Below are 15,771 nucleotides of genomic sequence, written 5' to 3' on the forward strand. Positions count from 1 at the left end.
TTCCCAATCCCCTTCTTCTATGATGGAATGTCAATAGTTAACAAGACCAGATGTTCTGATCTTTTGTCTCACCAAACTTCCAAAGATGGTGACCATTTGGCTTAGAGAATAGTCTTCTATAATATACGTGAAAACTAAATTATGTAAGTGATTGATCACAGCACTCTTATTTGAAGCAAAAGCCAACATGAATCTATAGGGTATCTGCAAACCGACAAAAAGGACAAAGATAACAATATGGGCACAAAGCATTTAAGAACATCTAAAATGAGGACTCTGTTCAAGTGACTAAAGTCGGTTATGTACTCCAGCATTCCCAACGGGCACTATTGTTCATGCTGCAATGAAATCTCAACTATTTTCAGCTCCAGTGTTCTCATAAAAAGGTATGTGTACAACGACTGCCTAAGAATGGACCCTATAGGTTCATATATTTGAATGTCTGGTCACTAATTGATGTACTATTTGAACAGGATTATGTATGAAGGAAGTATCTATCACTGGGTGTGGGCTTTTGAAGTATCAAAGCTACTTCTCCAGTACCATGCCTGCAAGACACCATGCTCCCTACCACAATAATGGACTTGAGCCTCTAAAAAGGTAAATAAGGTCAACGAAATGCTTTCTCTTAAGAGTTGCCTTGGGCTTGGGTCTGGTGGTGGTGGTGCATGCTTTTAATCCCAGCACTTGGGAGGCAGAGGCAGGCGGATTTCTGAGTTCGAGGCCAGCCTGGTCTACAAAGTGAGTTCCAGGACAGCCAGGGCTACACAGAGAAACCCTGTCTTGAAAAATAAAAACAAACAAACAAACAAAAAAAGAGTTGCCTTGGTCACAGTGCCTCTTCACAACAAACTGAGACAGGTACATATATACTAAAATGTGTATATATAAGTATGTACACATGCATACTTTTTGTAGAATGTCTCAAGATGCTTTTTATAAACTAATGTCCTGCTTAACAAATGCAGCATATTTACAATTTCAATCACAAGGACTTACACATTGTCACACATTGTTCACCAAAGTTTACTATCATTTCTAGAGACAGGACAGTAAGTCAGTGATGCTTTTGAAAAAAAGGTTTTATTCGTGTATACAAGGAAATAGGTAATAGGAACATACTTTTAAGTTTAAAATTAATCTTCCATTTTGAAAGGCTCAGTACTTGTCTCTTTCTCCCTTCTCTTAAATACTTGACTCCAACAAAACAGCAGACAAAAGTTTATTCCCTTACTTTTCTTTAAAGTCATACAGCAACAATTACATTTGTGCCTCAGAATTTAGGTTATCATTCATAGTAAGTTGGATATTTAGTCACAGAATGGTACATGTAAGGACATACACTACAAATACACTGAAGTAAGGGGACAAAATCTAAAAAGAATTAAATTTCAGGACACTTCTTAGTTTTCTGGTATATACTGACTTGGTGACATAAAAGAATTTTGACTTTAGATGCAGAATAAGATTAAGAGTTAAAGATCATTAGGGACAGTTGTGATATGACCCATTAGTTCCACTAAGTAAGAGTAAGTGGAATCCATGTTTGAAGGAAAGGACTAATACAAGATAGATCAACAAGGCATTTTAAAACTCATGTCCCTGGCAGGTCAGATTGATGTTCAGCCAATTGTTTTAGGTAGCAAGGTGCTGTTCCAGTGCTATATTCCTAAGGCTTAGCCCCTGAGCTGCTTGTTAACTGTTACTTGTCTACTTTATACCAGGGAGCAATCCTGACAGAATAGGATTAAGACTGCAAAAGACTGTGGGTACAAAGGTTCTCTGCTGTCACAATGCATAATGTCCAATGATCTCATGTCCATCTAGTCTAAAAACAGATTCACTTTAGCACATTCTTGGGATACATTTATGAAACACATTTTGTGGTTTAGAAATGTCAAATTGCCTACTTTGACTGTTTTGGACATATTTTACTTTACAAAGGGAAATACAATAGACTAACAAAACTAAAAATGTATTTACTCTGTAACAACTAATATTTTGAATGTTTTTATAAAAACAATTTTTCAGATACTCTGATTAACTTTTAAGTGACATAAAAAATTTTCAGCACTCTTTAATACCAGTATTTTGCACAATTTTAAGACAGCCATTGAGTTTAGCATTTTAAGAAAAAAAAAAAAAGAGTATTAACTCACTAAGAATAGCTTATACACCTAGTGAAATTTAGTTTGTCTTGGATTCTTTAAACAAAATTATACCTAGAATTTTAGATATCCTAATTACCATCCCAACCAAATAAATAGGATATATGTATATGTGTGGATTCTAGATAAAGGGTAAAATATTTTGTATAAATGTTAAGACCCACTGATTGGACTGTTGAGAATCTGTTTTCCTGGGTTTAGATAAGGAAGACTTCAATAAAGCTAACTATATATTGAGTTCCATTGATTAAAAATGCAGTTCTAAAAATTCTGCTTTTGTGGCAAATGTTTAGACAAATAATAAATATAAAGTACAATATCGTTAATATTGTACTGTTCAGGTACCTGTTGAGAAGTGAAATTCTTATAGTCAAACTATCAAAATCCTGACCTTTCAAAATAGGTTTATAAAATTCTTTTCTTGAAAATTAGTACTTGTTTTTGAACTCTTAAAATGCCAATTTCAACTAAAAGTCCTTACGGTAAATCTTAAAAGTTATTCCTTTCAACTATTTTTCAATTATTTGAAAATTATTTTTTATCTTTTTTTTTTACTTGCAATTATCTTTTCTTTCAACTATATGATGAACACAAAACCAGTTTCTATATAAACATCTAACAAGTTTAACATAAAACTATGCAATCTAATATAACTTTTATAGAAAGTCTGAGTGATTTGTCAAATTTTCTATAGTATTGAAAACTTTTCAGTTTCTTTTAATATTCAAAACCAACAACCCCCTGAGATGAGTTAGCAGAGATGATCAGATTTAAGCACTGCCCGACTTCTTCTGAAGTGATGTACTCTTTTATCCTAGAAAAGACAGAAACAGTCATTTTAAATCATTGAAAATTCCATATTACCACAACTGGCCTAGGATTATGAGACAACCAATGTGTTGTTTTAACTTTAAATATAATAAATGAGGAAGAGGAGATAATCTTGTAGAACTCTGCAACAATAAATGCACCAACTGGTTAGGGTCTATTAAATGATGAACCTAATAAGGAATCCCTCTGGTGGCTAAGAACACTTATTCTCACAGAGAATATGGGCTGGATTTCCAGCACCCACGGTTTAGCTCAGAAACTATTAACATCCTCATCTGGTGCCTGTGGGCATCAGACACATAGGTAATGCAGACATACACACAAATAAGGATCAGTACATACTGAGAGGGGAGGCATGAGAACACACCAAAACCCTCTTCACACAACAAAAATCTCTAGTATTGTCTTGATTAACAACTTCATCTGACAGAAACCATACTGAGAACAGTATCCTATTTTAATCTGAAATCCTTATTTTTGATTAAAAACTAAATCTTGTATATTTAAGGCTCATCTTTAACCTATAAAGATATTTCATTCCATATGAAGTAAAGGTTAAGAAAATTGAAAATGTTTTCTCAAGAGGACTGGTTCTAGGAATCCTCTCCCCCATGGATATAACCTTAGAGGGTTGCCCAAATCTTATATAAAATGTGTTTGCATATACATTGAAGAGCTTTCTGCATACTTTAAATCTTTCTCATATTACTACCTAACATGAAAATTTTTACTACTTTGAGGGGAATTACAATTTAAAATATCTACATATAATCAGGTAAATTCAAGGATTAAAGATTCATAGACACAGACAGAAGTCTGATATAGACAAATTATTTTCTTTTACACTATTATTTACTGAGATGTAGTTATAGGAAAATGAATCCTTAAAAAGGGAAATGGGGTTAATAAAATATAATATTCTTTTCTACACAACTAGCTTAATCAGGCCCTTTTCCTGTGGACCAGATTCTGTTGTATATGAAAGAGTGATTTTTATGTGGCTAGAAGAGACTCATCGGTAAATTACCTGGTGTGCAAGCATGAAGACATGATTCAGATCCCTAGTGCTCTATAAAATTGAGGTAATTGAGGTATACTATGTCATAGTCCTCAGGAGTGAGGCAGAGACAGGCAAATTGCTATAGCACATAGGTCAGTCAGCCTAGCCAAATGGATGAGCTCTAGATTCAATGCTCAAAATATGTTAACCAAGCAGTTCTTTTGTTCTCTTTAGTCCAAGAACTATAAATTACATTCTGTTTTCAAATTTCTCTTTTACCATGTGGTCAAAAGTTATTATTTTCTTATCTGTCAACTCTCACAAACCCTTTATATTACTTGTGTAGGCCTGAGGTCAACATCTGGAGTCTTTCTGATTGCTTTCTACCTTTTTTCATTGCACCCAGAGATTACTGATATGGCTACATAGTTTGCTTAGGATCCTGTCTTTGCCTCCTGAAGACTGGAATTCTAAGGGTACTAAACCCACCTGACATTTATGTGATTCTATGTTCAAATTCACATTTGCTCAGTAAGTGCTTTATTCACTAAGCCATGTGCCCAATGGCTTATGACCCGTTTAACTTCTCAAGTTTTTTTTTTTTTTTTTTTCCCTAAAGACAAATTATTTACTTTAAGATTTACATCACATCAAACACATTACTGGGTAAAACTCAAATCACCATGATTATAATAAACACTTCAAACAACTGGTTTAGAAAATATGTACACTATAGGAAAAAGTAATTTTTCAATGTTAACACGCCCCCCCTTTACTATACATACTATTCTTTTCCTACCTTGAAGTAGTCATCTTGAGTAACAAGAGAGTTTCTCAGTCTGTTCTCAGGGTTAAACAGACAAGAGACCACTGTCTGTATGCTTCGGTCCACAGACTTCTACAAATTTAAAATTTAAAGACAATAATTTTATTAACTGCAAATGACTTTTTGAAAGTATGCTAAGCATATCCCACTATTTTTAGGAAATTCTTTCATAATGTTGAACTCTTGTGATTTTTTTATTATTTCTCCTAAGAACACTGGTTTTTTAAAAAGCTGAATTTATTCTATTACAGAAGTCAGCTTTAATGTTTCAAAGAAAAAAAGTATTCAGAATGAAATGTTATAATTGTATAAGCTACTTTAATCTACATTCACACATTGTATGTATGTATGTATGTATTTATGTATGTATATGTGTGAAGCTGATTCGTTTTTTGGAAACAGACTTAAGTAACCCTGGGCTTGCCTCAAATTTGCTATGTAGCCAAGGCTGATTTTGAACTTATTTTTCTACCTCTCTAAAGTTGTACATCACTATACCACCTTATTTTTCAAATTTTAAGAATGTGGAACTGTGGATCAAATCAGGTGATATATTACCTTATTGTTCAGTAGTTTTGTTTTTTTTTTTGTTTTTCACTAACACAGATGAGAAATGTGTCCAATGAAATTTTCCATTATACACATTCCCAGCCTATCAACACCTTAATTCAACCATATGAATTAGAATTTGGAAGTGAGAATATGTTCAATACAAAATAATCATTTTTAAAAAGCCAGTGTTGTAGAATACCACAAATGATATGTATTACTATTTAGCTAAATAAAAACTATAAATTCACACTAATTGTAGAAACCTGGTCACTGGATTCTGCTAAATCATACTAAATGACAATACATAAGAAAAAACATAATCAAAAAAGAAGATAAGAGAAGGGAATCAAAACCACTCAAAGTTTGGAGTGTCATTATTTTGTACATTAATTGCAGAGTTAATAAGTTTCCTAAGCATTGCAGGTTGACTTTCATTTTTAAATTTGGGTAAACAGATCTACTTATCAAAGAACCATTAGTAATAAACATAAATAAAAATATAAAAATCAGTAAACAAAATTAGATGTTTGCCTTTTGCGGGCCATTTCCAGAAGCTGGAGCAGCATCATGAACTGAACATTCATTGGGCAAAATATCAGCTCCTGGATCAACTTCACTGCAGTGGTAGTTAACAGTTGTATAAGCCTATATTAAAATGATGAAAAAGTATAAGTAAAGAGAACCATACATTTTAAGTCATCTGTTTTTCAAAATGTTAAGCTATTTAAAAAACGATTTTAAACTGAAAGGCTAAAAGTAAGTCTTATTTTTAAATGTCCTCTGCCAACACTATCAGAATCAGGATTCTAAGAAAAGTATAATATACAGTAACAGAGTATGGGAGAATTTTCTTGATTGTTTTTAAAATATCCAATCTTCATGAAAGTTAACAAAAGCTTTGGTGTTTACAGTTAGTAGCTTCCTTTATTCCTTTTATAAAGTATTATTAATGGTAAAATTGTCTTGCTCCTATACATTTTCTCTAAATAGCACAGTTAGAGGCAGATTCTAGGAAGAACCAATGCTAATTCTGAATCTAATATTAAAACTACTTTTTGTGGATTATATATCATGCCAACAAGTAACCAAATACATGAAGCAGCCACTAAGCCTGGGCATACAAAAATAATGTGGAAAAAAAAGCAGTTTCTCTCTCATGTGTGTATGTAATCGAGGTAACAAGAAAGTAAAATATGTACTATAAAATGCAATTAAAATATAAATGTATACAATATGGCAAAGAAAACACTGTAAGTCTAATAAGAGTATGCTCAGCTAATTCATTTTACCGGAGGTATAACATAACTCCTCTGCTCTCCAGCAGGCCACTGCGGTGGCATCTTAAGAAAAGGAAACAAAGATTACTTAATCACACGTTTTCATGAAAGAGGCAATAAGACAATGTGAAAGTACTCGTGCTGACTCAATTTCTTTTAAAACAGAACTAAAGGTAGATACGTTTATGCTTCTGATATCTGTGTACTTCTCATTTCTTCTATATATAAACCTCACATTTTCTCAGAAGTTAGCATTTAGGAAAATAATAAGACAGTGGCTTTTGGAAATTATCACTAGCTATAGCCATGGGTCATAAATATGGTCACATCTATTGGAAGAAATTTATGGGACTACTATTTCACAGCATCCATCACAATTAAACACTATCAGACTCTGGATGCTCTTAAGAACTGGGTAATATTTTTATTTTAACCTACCCTATAAAAATTTATAAAAATCAGCCTGGATTTTTCAGGTATTTGAAAGCAGTGAAAGAATGCATGCTGAAATAATAACAAAAAATACTGAATCTTTGTAAACAGTCTGAACAAAACTTTTCTTTATCAAAATAATATTGATGCCTGAATTATAGATTACTTCTACTTTCCTTTTATTTTAAATCGATACTATGTGGCAATTTTATATAAATACAGACTATACTAATATCCCAAATTATTTTTCTTTCCCCTAAGTTATCTGATAATTAAAATCCCTCCCTTTAGGGCTCAGGGAACCCTGGGGAAGAAGAAGCAGATAGTGTGTAAGAATTGGAGGGGATGGAGGACACCAAGAAAACAAGTCCTTCTAAATCAACATGATCAGAGCTCACATGAATTCACAGGGATGGATGCAGCATACACGGGGCCTGCACAAACATGCACTAGGTTCTATGCATAGGCAGACATTATGGCTTCCAATTTAGTATTTTTATGAGATTTATGAGTTTGTGAATGAATCTCTAATTTTTGTACCTTCTCTTGGGCTTTTTTCCTTCCATTTGTTTTGTTTAATTCTGATGCATTAGTTTTTGTTTTGATTTTATTATCCCTTACATAGTAGTGTAAGCAAGCCCAATTAAGTGCTTTCTTTTATAAGAATTGCTGTGGCCATTGTGTTTCTTCACAGCAATAGAGCACTAAGACACCTTAGAAACCTGTTTATAAGGAGGTGAGAATGGGATGGAAGTGGGGGGTTGGGAGGACTACAAGAAGGGGAAACCATAATCAGGATGTGTGAGAAAAAAAATTTCAATAAAAGAAAAAATACCTGGTAGTTATAAACAGGCAGCTGATATCCAGTGATGACCTGAACTGGTGAACTTGGATAAGGAGGATATGCCTAAGAATAAAGTACACAGAAAAAAAGAATTATATATTTGAGAAAGTAAATCAATTCACAATAAAACAAAAATACGTATTTTTTCTTTTTATATATACACATATATAGTAGCAATACTTTAACTAGAAATATAGGTGCCAAATAAATGACTGGTTTTATAAAAAAGTATTTCTTGTCAAATGATAACCTATTAGGCAGGCAGGAAGAAAAGACAATGTTAATGTCTGCCTTTTTCCAAGCCAATAACTCCCTTAGGAGGTCATCGTACATTGATTATCTAGTTCTAGTAGTGGAGTTAAATTAGTGTATCTTGTTTCTTTATAAAAACACTTTTGCACAGTATTATTATTAACAGCAACATTAGCAGATAATCTCTAAAATTCCTCTGGTATTTATGATTTTCTTCTGTATTTAATTTCTAAAAGTTAAGGGGATTACAATCTGAAACTAGAAAAAAGGATAAATCAGTGTTTCCTATACTTGTATTTATTGAATAAAAGCAAGTAGGTCACATGCACACCTTGTATCAGTTAGGAATAAATAGGGATTTTCTTCTAAGTCATACTAACAGCCAGAAAAGTAAGATAAGATACTGTCTATATTCCACACATATAAATATATAAGATTTTACTAGTTTTCTTTTCTGGCAAAAGTCTCTCAAATTGAAAAAGTAAAATGTACCAATATGCATAGCAAGCATGAAAATTTAAGTGTCAACCAATTTCAGACAAATTATGATTTATATATTTTTTAAAAATACCCTATCAATTCTAGAACCGAAATAAACCCAGATGTCAACAACTTACATGAGGAAGCATTTGGAAAGCACTGCAAGTACAACATAGATTAAGTGATGGGCTTTGGGAAGGCATCAACTAAGAGAACTTACAAAACTGTTTTCTAATACTTAAAAACATTTTCAAATTTAAAAACTTTTTTACAAAAAAGAAAAATAGTCCTTCTCTATTTTTTTATGTATCTTAATGTGGCTACCAAGGTTCTAGGATAATGGCTTATAAACTACAGAGAAGTGATTTCAGCTTAGCATAAACAGCGCTAAGAATGACAGTAATAACAAAATCCTAATACTTGAAGTATTCCAATAAAGAATGGAGTGTGTTATCACTTAACATCCCAACTGTGCATAAATTTCAGAGCTTAAAAAGACTATTGAATATAAGAATAAAAATACAGGCAGCTTTTACCTGAACATACTGAGTGATAGGATTCATCATGGTTGGAGGCTGCATGTAAGTCTCAGCATTTGGACTACTCCAAACACTCTGGAACTGTGGTGGAGGAGGAGGATTAAAAATCAAAGGACGTGGCTGCACATGATAAGTACCTTTAAAAAAGTACAAAGAACAAAAGTTACATTGCGTTCTCTGAAAACCTAGGCAGATTCATCAAGAAAACTTCTGGTTTTACTCACATAAATTTTGTTTCCTGATTGCAGGGCCCAGTTTCAGCTTTTTACCATGGAAATTTATCTGTGACTAAAAATAACACACGATAATTTTAATCTTTCATTTCCAAGAGTTTGGCAAACACTATTGTGCTCAGCCTTACTTTAACCAAAGTGTCACAATGCATCAAATCCCTTTTCTAATCTGATAAAGCTAGAGGCCTCCAAGCAAGCATGTTCTGACAAGTTACATAAAATTACAGTTTGATCTTAAACAGAAAGGAAGCCTATTTTCTCTGTATTTTATGTAAGATTGAATATCCAGGACTTACTCAACACGAAAGCATTGCTAAAGAAGAGTTTTACCAAAGACTGTTACTTACTTCTACTATCTTCTGCACATCCACGTCATTATAAAATGAGACAAATCCATAGCTAGAAAAACAAATGAAATATAAAATCATAACCATAGTAAATCCTATATTAACAGAAAATGATAATGAAAGATCAATATATTGTGATAAAAATACTGAAACACAGAGAACAGATCCTCTATAATACCACTGCTGTTTTCTTAGTAATGTCAGAATGTAGTAATATTAACATTCATTAAAAAATGTTTATTACTTAAGGCAAGACAGCTACAATTTAAGATAGTGTGGAATGTGCCAAGAAATAACTATTTAATAATCCATTTGTGCAAAATAGAAAATACTGAAATACAAGTACTAGCAAAAGAACTTATTTTAAAAAAAAATTCCTTTGTCCATAAATTATTAAAGGCAACAATTTCAGTAGTTTGCATGCTCATTTTAAGTCTTGTCTGGCATCTCTCTGGCATACTTAGTTCTATAAACAGTAGCTTACATCACCTATGTTTACATACCCCTTCGACACACCAGTTCGATCAGTGATTATCTTCACTTCTTTTACTGAGCCATATCTGGCAAAGAAACTCCTGATTTCGGTTTCATCCATCTATGGAAAAGAATTAAATTTCAAGAGTAAAAATTAAGCATTCAAAACTTCCAATTGTAAAAAAGATATTTGATTATGTTAAAGTCAATCCCTAGTATTTGCAAACTATTCCATTTTGCTGAGTGTATTTTTAATTTCTATGTATTAAAACCAAACCTGCATAAAATTTGGAGCAGAAAATCCTTTTAGGTCTACACATCAGCTCCCAATGTCCATAACACTTTAAATATTTAAATTTATTGAGCTAGTTCTCAACTATGTTGCCCAAGCTCCTCTTGAAACTCCTGGGCTCAAGCACTCCTCCCACCTCTTCCCACCCCAACACCAACATGAAATTGTGGCTTCAGAATTTCATTTAAAGTTTGAATGAAATATGAATACAATACCCTAACATCAATTCCTCCAACAAAAACGGTGTTTGGCATGATTTTGCCTTCTGGCAAAACATATCCTTGACTTGTGGTTGCTGATGAAGACTGAGTGCTGGCCTCCCTGGAGACAGCTGAATTTGGAGCCTCAGAAGTTGTGGCAGACTGAAATTTGGAGAATAGACAATTTAAAATATATATATGCACACACATGTATATATAAACATGACAAATTATGTAAAACACTTCGTTTGTATTTCACCTAAATTAGCTAGCAATAGTGTAGTTTAGCTTCAGGACTTAAAGCAATTAGAGAACTGGCATAGAAATTAAAAAGGTAGTACTTTCAGAAATATCCTTCTTACTGTTACCTCTGAAACTGAAAGCAAACCCCACTATGGTTATGGTATCTTTTCACAGCAACAGAACACTAAGACAACACATTTTTAAAACATGTGTAAGTTTTTTGTCTGCTTGTATGTATGTGCACCATGTGTGTGCTAGTGCCTACAGAAGCCAGAGGGAGCTGGATCTCCTGGAACTGAAATTACAACTGTGAACTATCATAAGGGTCCTCTATAAGAGTAGCAAAAGTGCTGTTAACAACTGATTCATCTCTCTGCCCCATTCATGTCACCTTTTACACTATATTGTGAAAAAATGCCAACTTTACAGTTTATGAAAAGATTTTATTTGATGAACTTGGTGAAAAGTTCTGATCTGTGAAGACTAAAACCATTGTGGAACTACTACTAAATTTCCATTTTACTGAGTGTCTTAAATCAAAAGCATAGTAAGAACCCAAAGTAAACAACACAGCTGTTCAATACCCCAAACAAAAAAAAGTATTAAACTCTTACATTTTTCCTTGCCTTTCTATTATTAAATTAATATAAATTCTATAACCTTAACATGCCCATGTTAATGTGATTAGTCAATCACATTTAGAAGTAAATGAATTATGAGAAATTACTGACACATCAGTTTCCTATTCCCTAATACTATTGTGTTTAAAGCATGTTCTGAAATAGCTTTTTGTTTCTTGACTAACACCATACAAGCTCCACTGGCAATTCATACAGTAGATTCTTAATTGATTAACATGATTTTCCTAAAGAAGAACTTATTGGAAATAAGTGTGTGTACAGAAGAGGCAATATAACAAAGCACAAAAAAATGAACTTAAATCAAAATACCTAGATTTATGTCTGTAAGTTATAAGCAGCATGTTTGCCAGAGTGCATCTCTGGCAGATTACTTTGAGAATGACTAAAACTGGCGAACTCGTTTTATAAAGTAGTATGCTATTAAGAGTTAAGTATCCTGTATTTAAATTTATTTTCAATGGAGTTAAAAAAGTTTTTCCCTCCAAATTTTACTATCTTGGCTGACTTTATTAACTGGATGGAATTTTAGTAAACTATTATTATGTCATACCCACTGAAAAATCCACTTATGAAACTGACAATGAATACTGAACACTAAGGGAAAGCTAGTATATGTAACTTGTTTACATGTATGTATACATTGTCAAGAAGCTAAAAATGTCAATTTGTTTTTAAAAGATTAACTTCATACAAATTTTAGAAATGAAAAACTGTCCAATACTTTACTTTTTTGACCTTTTTTGCTTTTATCTGCTTAAGTCCTTATTTGCTATTTTATATTCCTACTTGAGAACTACCTTATTTCTTTAAACAGTAAATCCCCTTTGTGATATTTCATGACAATGAAATGGCAGGCAGCAAAATTATTAAATTTTTCCTTCTTTTACTATGTTACGATTTAAGTTTAATCCTAAATGCAATACTACATATGCTATGCATCTTGGACTATTTAGAACCTGACTAGATTTGATTTACTAATAGAAAATCTACCCATCTCTACTCAATTTCTTATTCAAAAATAAACTCAAAACATAAAACAATAGTTCTGTAATTTTTTTAGGACTCCATTTCTCAATTTACTCTTCTTGTATTGATGACCTTAGGATATATTTTTATTCGATAATCCTTTTTACTGATGTCTGTACCACAATACATGGATGCATTTCAACTTAGAAGTGTAATATTTTACCAGTTAACCAGAATATAAGTTATAATGCACTGACTCTCAGTACTGCAGGGGTACTTATGTCTAGGAACATTTCTGGATGTCAACAGTGAGGTAAATTTCTGGCATCTGGTAGGAAGCCAGGGATATTTCCATAACAAATGATTCCCAAACAATGTGTTACTAGGACCATAACCTGTATAGGGATGTGATGAAAAATCCTGTTATGGTACTTCTAGAACTGAAGAGGAAAATAACTGTTGGGAAGAATTTGCTTTCCATTGTTCAAGATCTTGATTTCCTGCCTTAAAAATTAAGGAAAAAAAAAATCTCAAATGTCTTCTAATTGTATTCTTTATAAAAAAGTAAAATGGACGTTTGAGAAAAGTTTAATAAGGAGGAAAATAAAGCATTAAATATTATAGGATGCTTGATTTGGGCTTAAACTACCTGCTTCATCAGAGTAAATATTAAATCGGTCTCAAAATAATAGTGTATTATGTATTAAAGAAGGCACACCATATCCTAGTCCTTATCCAGTAGGTGGCACTCAAAACCAAGAAAGCAAAGAATCCATTTTAATAAGACCTAATTCCTACTGTATGCTTAATAAGTAAAACACCCACAACTGATAGATGCTTTAGTTACTTTTTAAATATGACCAAAACCACTCTACAACCAAATACTTGTAAGTCAGGTTGATGTTTAAGAAAGTATAATTTTATACTTAAGAGATAGGATCTTATTATGTAACTCTGGCTGTCCTGAAAACTTGCTATGTAGACCAGGCTGGCTTCAAACTCATGCCTCTACTTCTTGAGTACAATTATTTATTTTAAATGACGTCTTATGTTGCCAGAGTTGACCTGAACTTCTAAAGGGCTCCATATGGCCCCCTGCTGTCCCCAATAATTGTAAATTTCCACACACCTAAATGCCCACTACTGACCCTGGTGGGAAAGTATCTTACTCATCAATGGACTATAATAGCATACTGAAAACAAACTGTATTAAATTTAAGACATATTTAATTATACCTCTGAATTAGCTATGAGAAATATTAGAATACCAGCAATGAGCCAGCACACAAAAATTTGCCTATTTTGTACAGTACCATACTTCATTGTATTGGAAAATCCACATATCAAATATAGCTAGAAGCTGAGAATAGTTATTAAAGATTTCAGGATTCACATTTTTGAAATGTAATTAAATCACTATGCTAAGCAAATTCCCATGTATGCTACAAATACTGGCCAATAGATAAAAATCTGCAGTTATCAAATGTTTAACCCTAATGTAGTGAGAAAACGGTCCAATATTGTGCGATTTAAATTATTGTGATAGACAAGTACCTATTTCACATTATAAATGCTTAATTTGAATTCCAACTTAAGTTAACATCGGTCATAAGTAGTATAAATTTCTTCCTTTACCTCTAAAATGGAAAAAAATTTTAAACGAACATGCAACATCTAACGGATTTGTGATTAAATGGCTATCAACGTTTGTTTTCAGTAGCCCAAGCTAGCCTGGCAACGCCTCAGTCAGTCTGCTGGCGGCGGCAGCGGCGATTACAGCAGAGCTGTCCGGTCCCGCTTTCCCCGACCCCCGCCCGGCTCAGGCCTCTGGCTCCTCCCCCAGCCCACGCAAGCCAAGCTCCCGCAAAGCCGCCTCCACCCCACCCACAGTCACCAGGCGACAGGGCCCGCCCTCAGCCTCCCGATAACCACGCCCTCCGGGTCCTTTCCACGCCGCGGCCAAGCCGCCAGGCCGCAGGACCCGGCGCGGCCAGCCTAGGCGCCACCTGGCGGAGGCGCCCGCGCTGCGGCGCTCCGACCCGGAAGCCCGGGCGCTCGTGCGGAGGAGCTGGGCCGCGGGGTGGGGGCTGGGCCGCGGCAGGCCTCGCCTAAGGCCTGCTCCTACGGGCACCGCGGCCCAAAGGCGGGAAAGAGCCGTCACGTGACGCCCAGGCCGTGCACGTGGCCCACCCCGGGGCTGCCCGAGGTCCCCAGGGCTGCCCGCCATCTCCCCGCAACCCCTCAGTGCTGGTGTAGGCCGCAAAGGCAGCAAGGCCGCCACTCTTGTCCTCCAGGCCTCACCCTGGGGGCTGTCCGGTGGGGGAGGAACCCAGAACCGGAAATATGAAAGGACCCTCTTTATGCCCTCTCCCCACTTCTCTGTGCTACACCAGAAAAGGCCGATTTTTAAACCTCCGCGTAAGGAATCGCGGCCTCCGGCTGGTCTTGCACTGCCACCCCGGGGCCTGCCCTCGACTCACCATGATGGCGGCCAGAGTTCGGGTGGTAAAACCTCGAAGGTGGAGCAGAAGCCACGCGACGGGGCAGCTACGTGAGGTGGCTGCCTAGCCGGCCAACGGGCAAAAAAAAGCCGAGGCGGTGGTGGAAAGAGAGCCCACGGCCACGGAGACAGCGGAGTCCCGAAGCGAGCGTGCTGAGGGTCGCCGAGTCACTGAGGCGTGGGCTGCGCGCCCCGGGGGGATGACTGTGCGTGGCTGGCCTCGTGACGTGCTACAGCCAATAGGCGGCAGCGCTAGGGCCTCGCAAGGGGGGCCAGGGGACCCACGTCGCCCACGGAGTGCGTGAGGGGTGCGCATGGAGCATGCGCGACATCTACGTAAGGGTCTCGGCTGCCGAGCAGGCCCGAGCCTCACTGACAGACAGATGGACCGACTCCTGCCACTCCCTAGCCCCCCCAGGACCGTGTCCGAAGCCCCTGTGAAATAAGTCCTGGGCAGGACGGTGCTCAGAGTTCTGTCAGGAAAGCATTTATTCAAGTCATTACCTCAAAAATGGCACCTCGAAGGCATGGCGTTATCCCGTCAGCAAAGCTTGGCGGCCGAATTTAAAATTTACAAAATGCCCGCAGAAATAGAAATTAATAACGGGCGGCACGACTAGAGAGCAGGCCTTGCCTGGCCGGGCCCCTTCACCCTCTTTTTCAGCCACATTGAG

The 15,771-nt window shown here is 35.7% G+C and overlaps 1 protein-coding gene across 3 annotated transcripts; it reads right to left on the reverse strand.

Annotated features, from left to right (window-relative positions):
- Positions 1-1,063: 1,063 nt before the first annotated feature.
- Dazl (deleted in azoospermia-like) lies at positions 1,064-15,291 on the reverse strand. 3 transcript variants are annotated; one of them, NM_010021.5, is made up of 11 exons: positions 15,078-15,291; positions 10,763-10,909; positions 10,285-10,376; positions 9,782-9,833; positions 9,426-9,489; positions 9,199-9,338; positions 7,922-7,993; positions 6,667-6,717; positions 5,909-6,022; positions 4,799-4,897; positions 1,064-2,982 (listed from the first exon to the last, which is right to left on the reverse strand). In NM_010021.5, exons 1-11 carry the CDS (start codon positions 15,078-15,080, stop codon positions 2,920-2,922), a joined length of 897 nt encoding a protein of 298 aa, NP_034151.3. In that variant the 5' UTR covers positions 15,081-15,291; the 3' UTR covers positions 1,064-2,919. The 3 variants fall into 3 exon arrangements, with proteins under 3 accessions (NP_034151.3, NP_001264792.1, XP_006523646.1); XM_006523583.4 differs by lacking the exon at positions 15,078-15,291 and adding an exon at positions 14,492-14,839 and having other exon boundaries at positions 1,065-2,982; NM_001277863.1 differs by lacking the exon at positions 6,667-6,717.
- Positions 15,292-15,771: the final 480 nt, after the last annotated feature.

The sequence above is a fragment of the Mus musculus genome, chromosome 17, assembly GCF_000001635.26.
Source record: "Mus musculus strain C57BL/6J chromosome 17, GRCm38.p6 C57BL/6J".
Lineage (NCBI taxonomy): Eukaryota > Metazoa > Chordata > Mammalia > Rodentia > Muridae > Mus > Mus musculus.

What these genes read in the sequence shown, in the direction of transcription:
- Dazl (XM_006523583.4), bottom strand. Translation starts at nt 14,824, where the DNA reads ATGGCGGGCAGCCCTGGGGACCTCGGGCAGCCCCGGGGTGGGCCACGT. An exon ending in CGAACTGGTGTGTCGAAGGG is followed by an intron (nt 9,834 to 10,284) that starts GTATGTAAACAT and finishes TTGTTTTTCTAG; the next exon opens with CTATGGATTTGTCTCATTTT. An exon ending in CTGGAAATGGCCCGCAAAAG is followed by an intron (nt 4,898 to 5,908) that starts GCAAACATCTAA and finishes TTAAATTTGTAG; the next exon opens with AAGTCTGTGGACCGAAGCAT.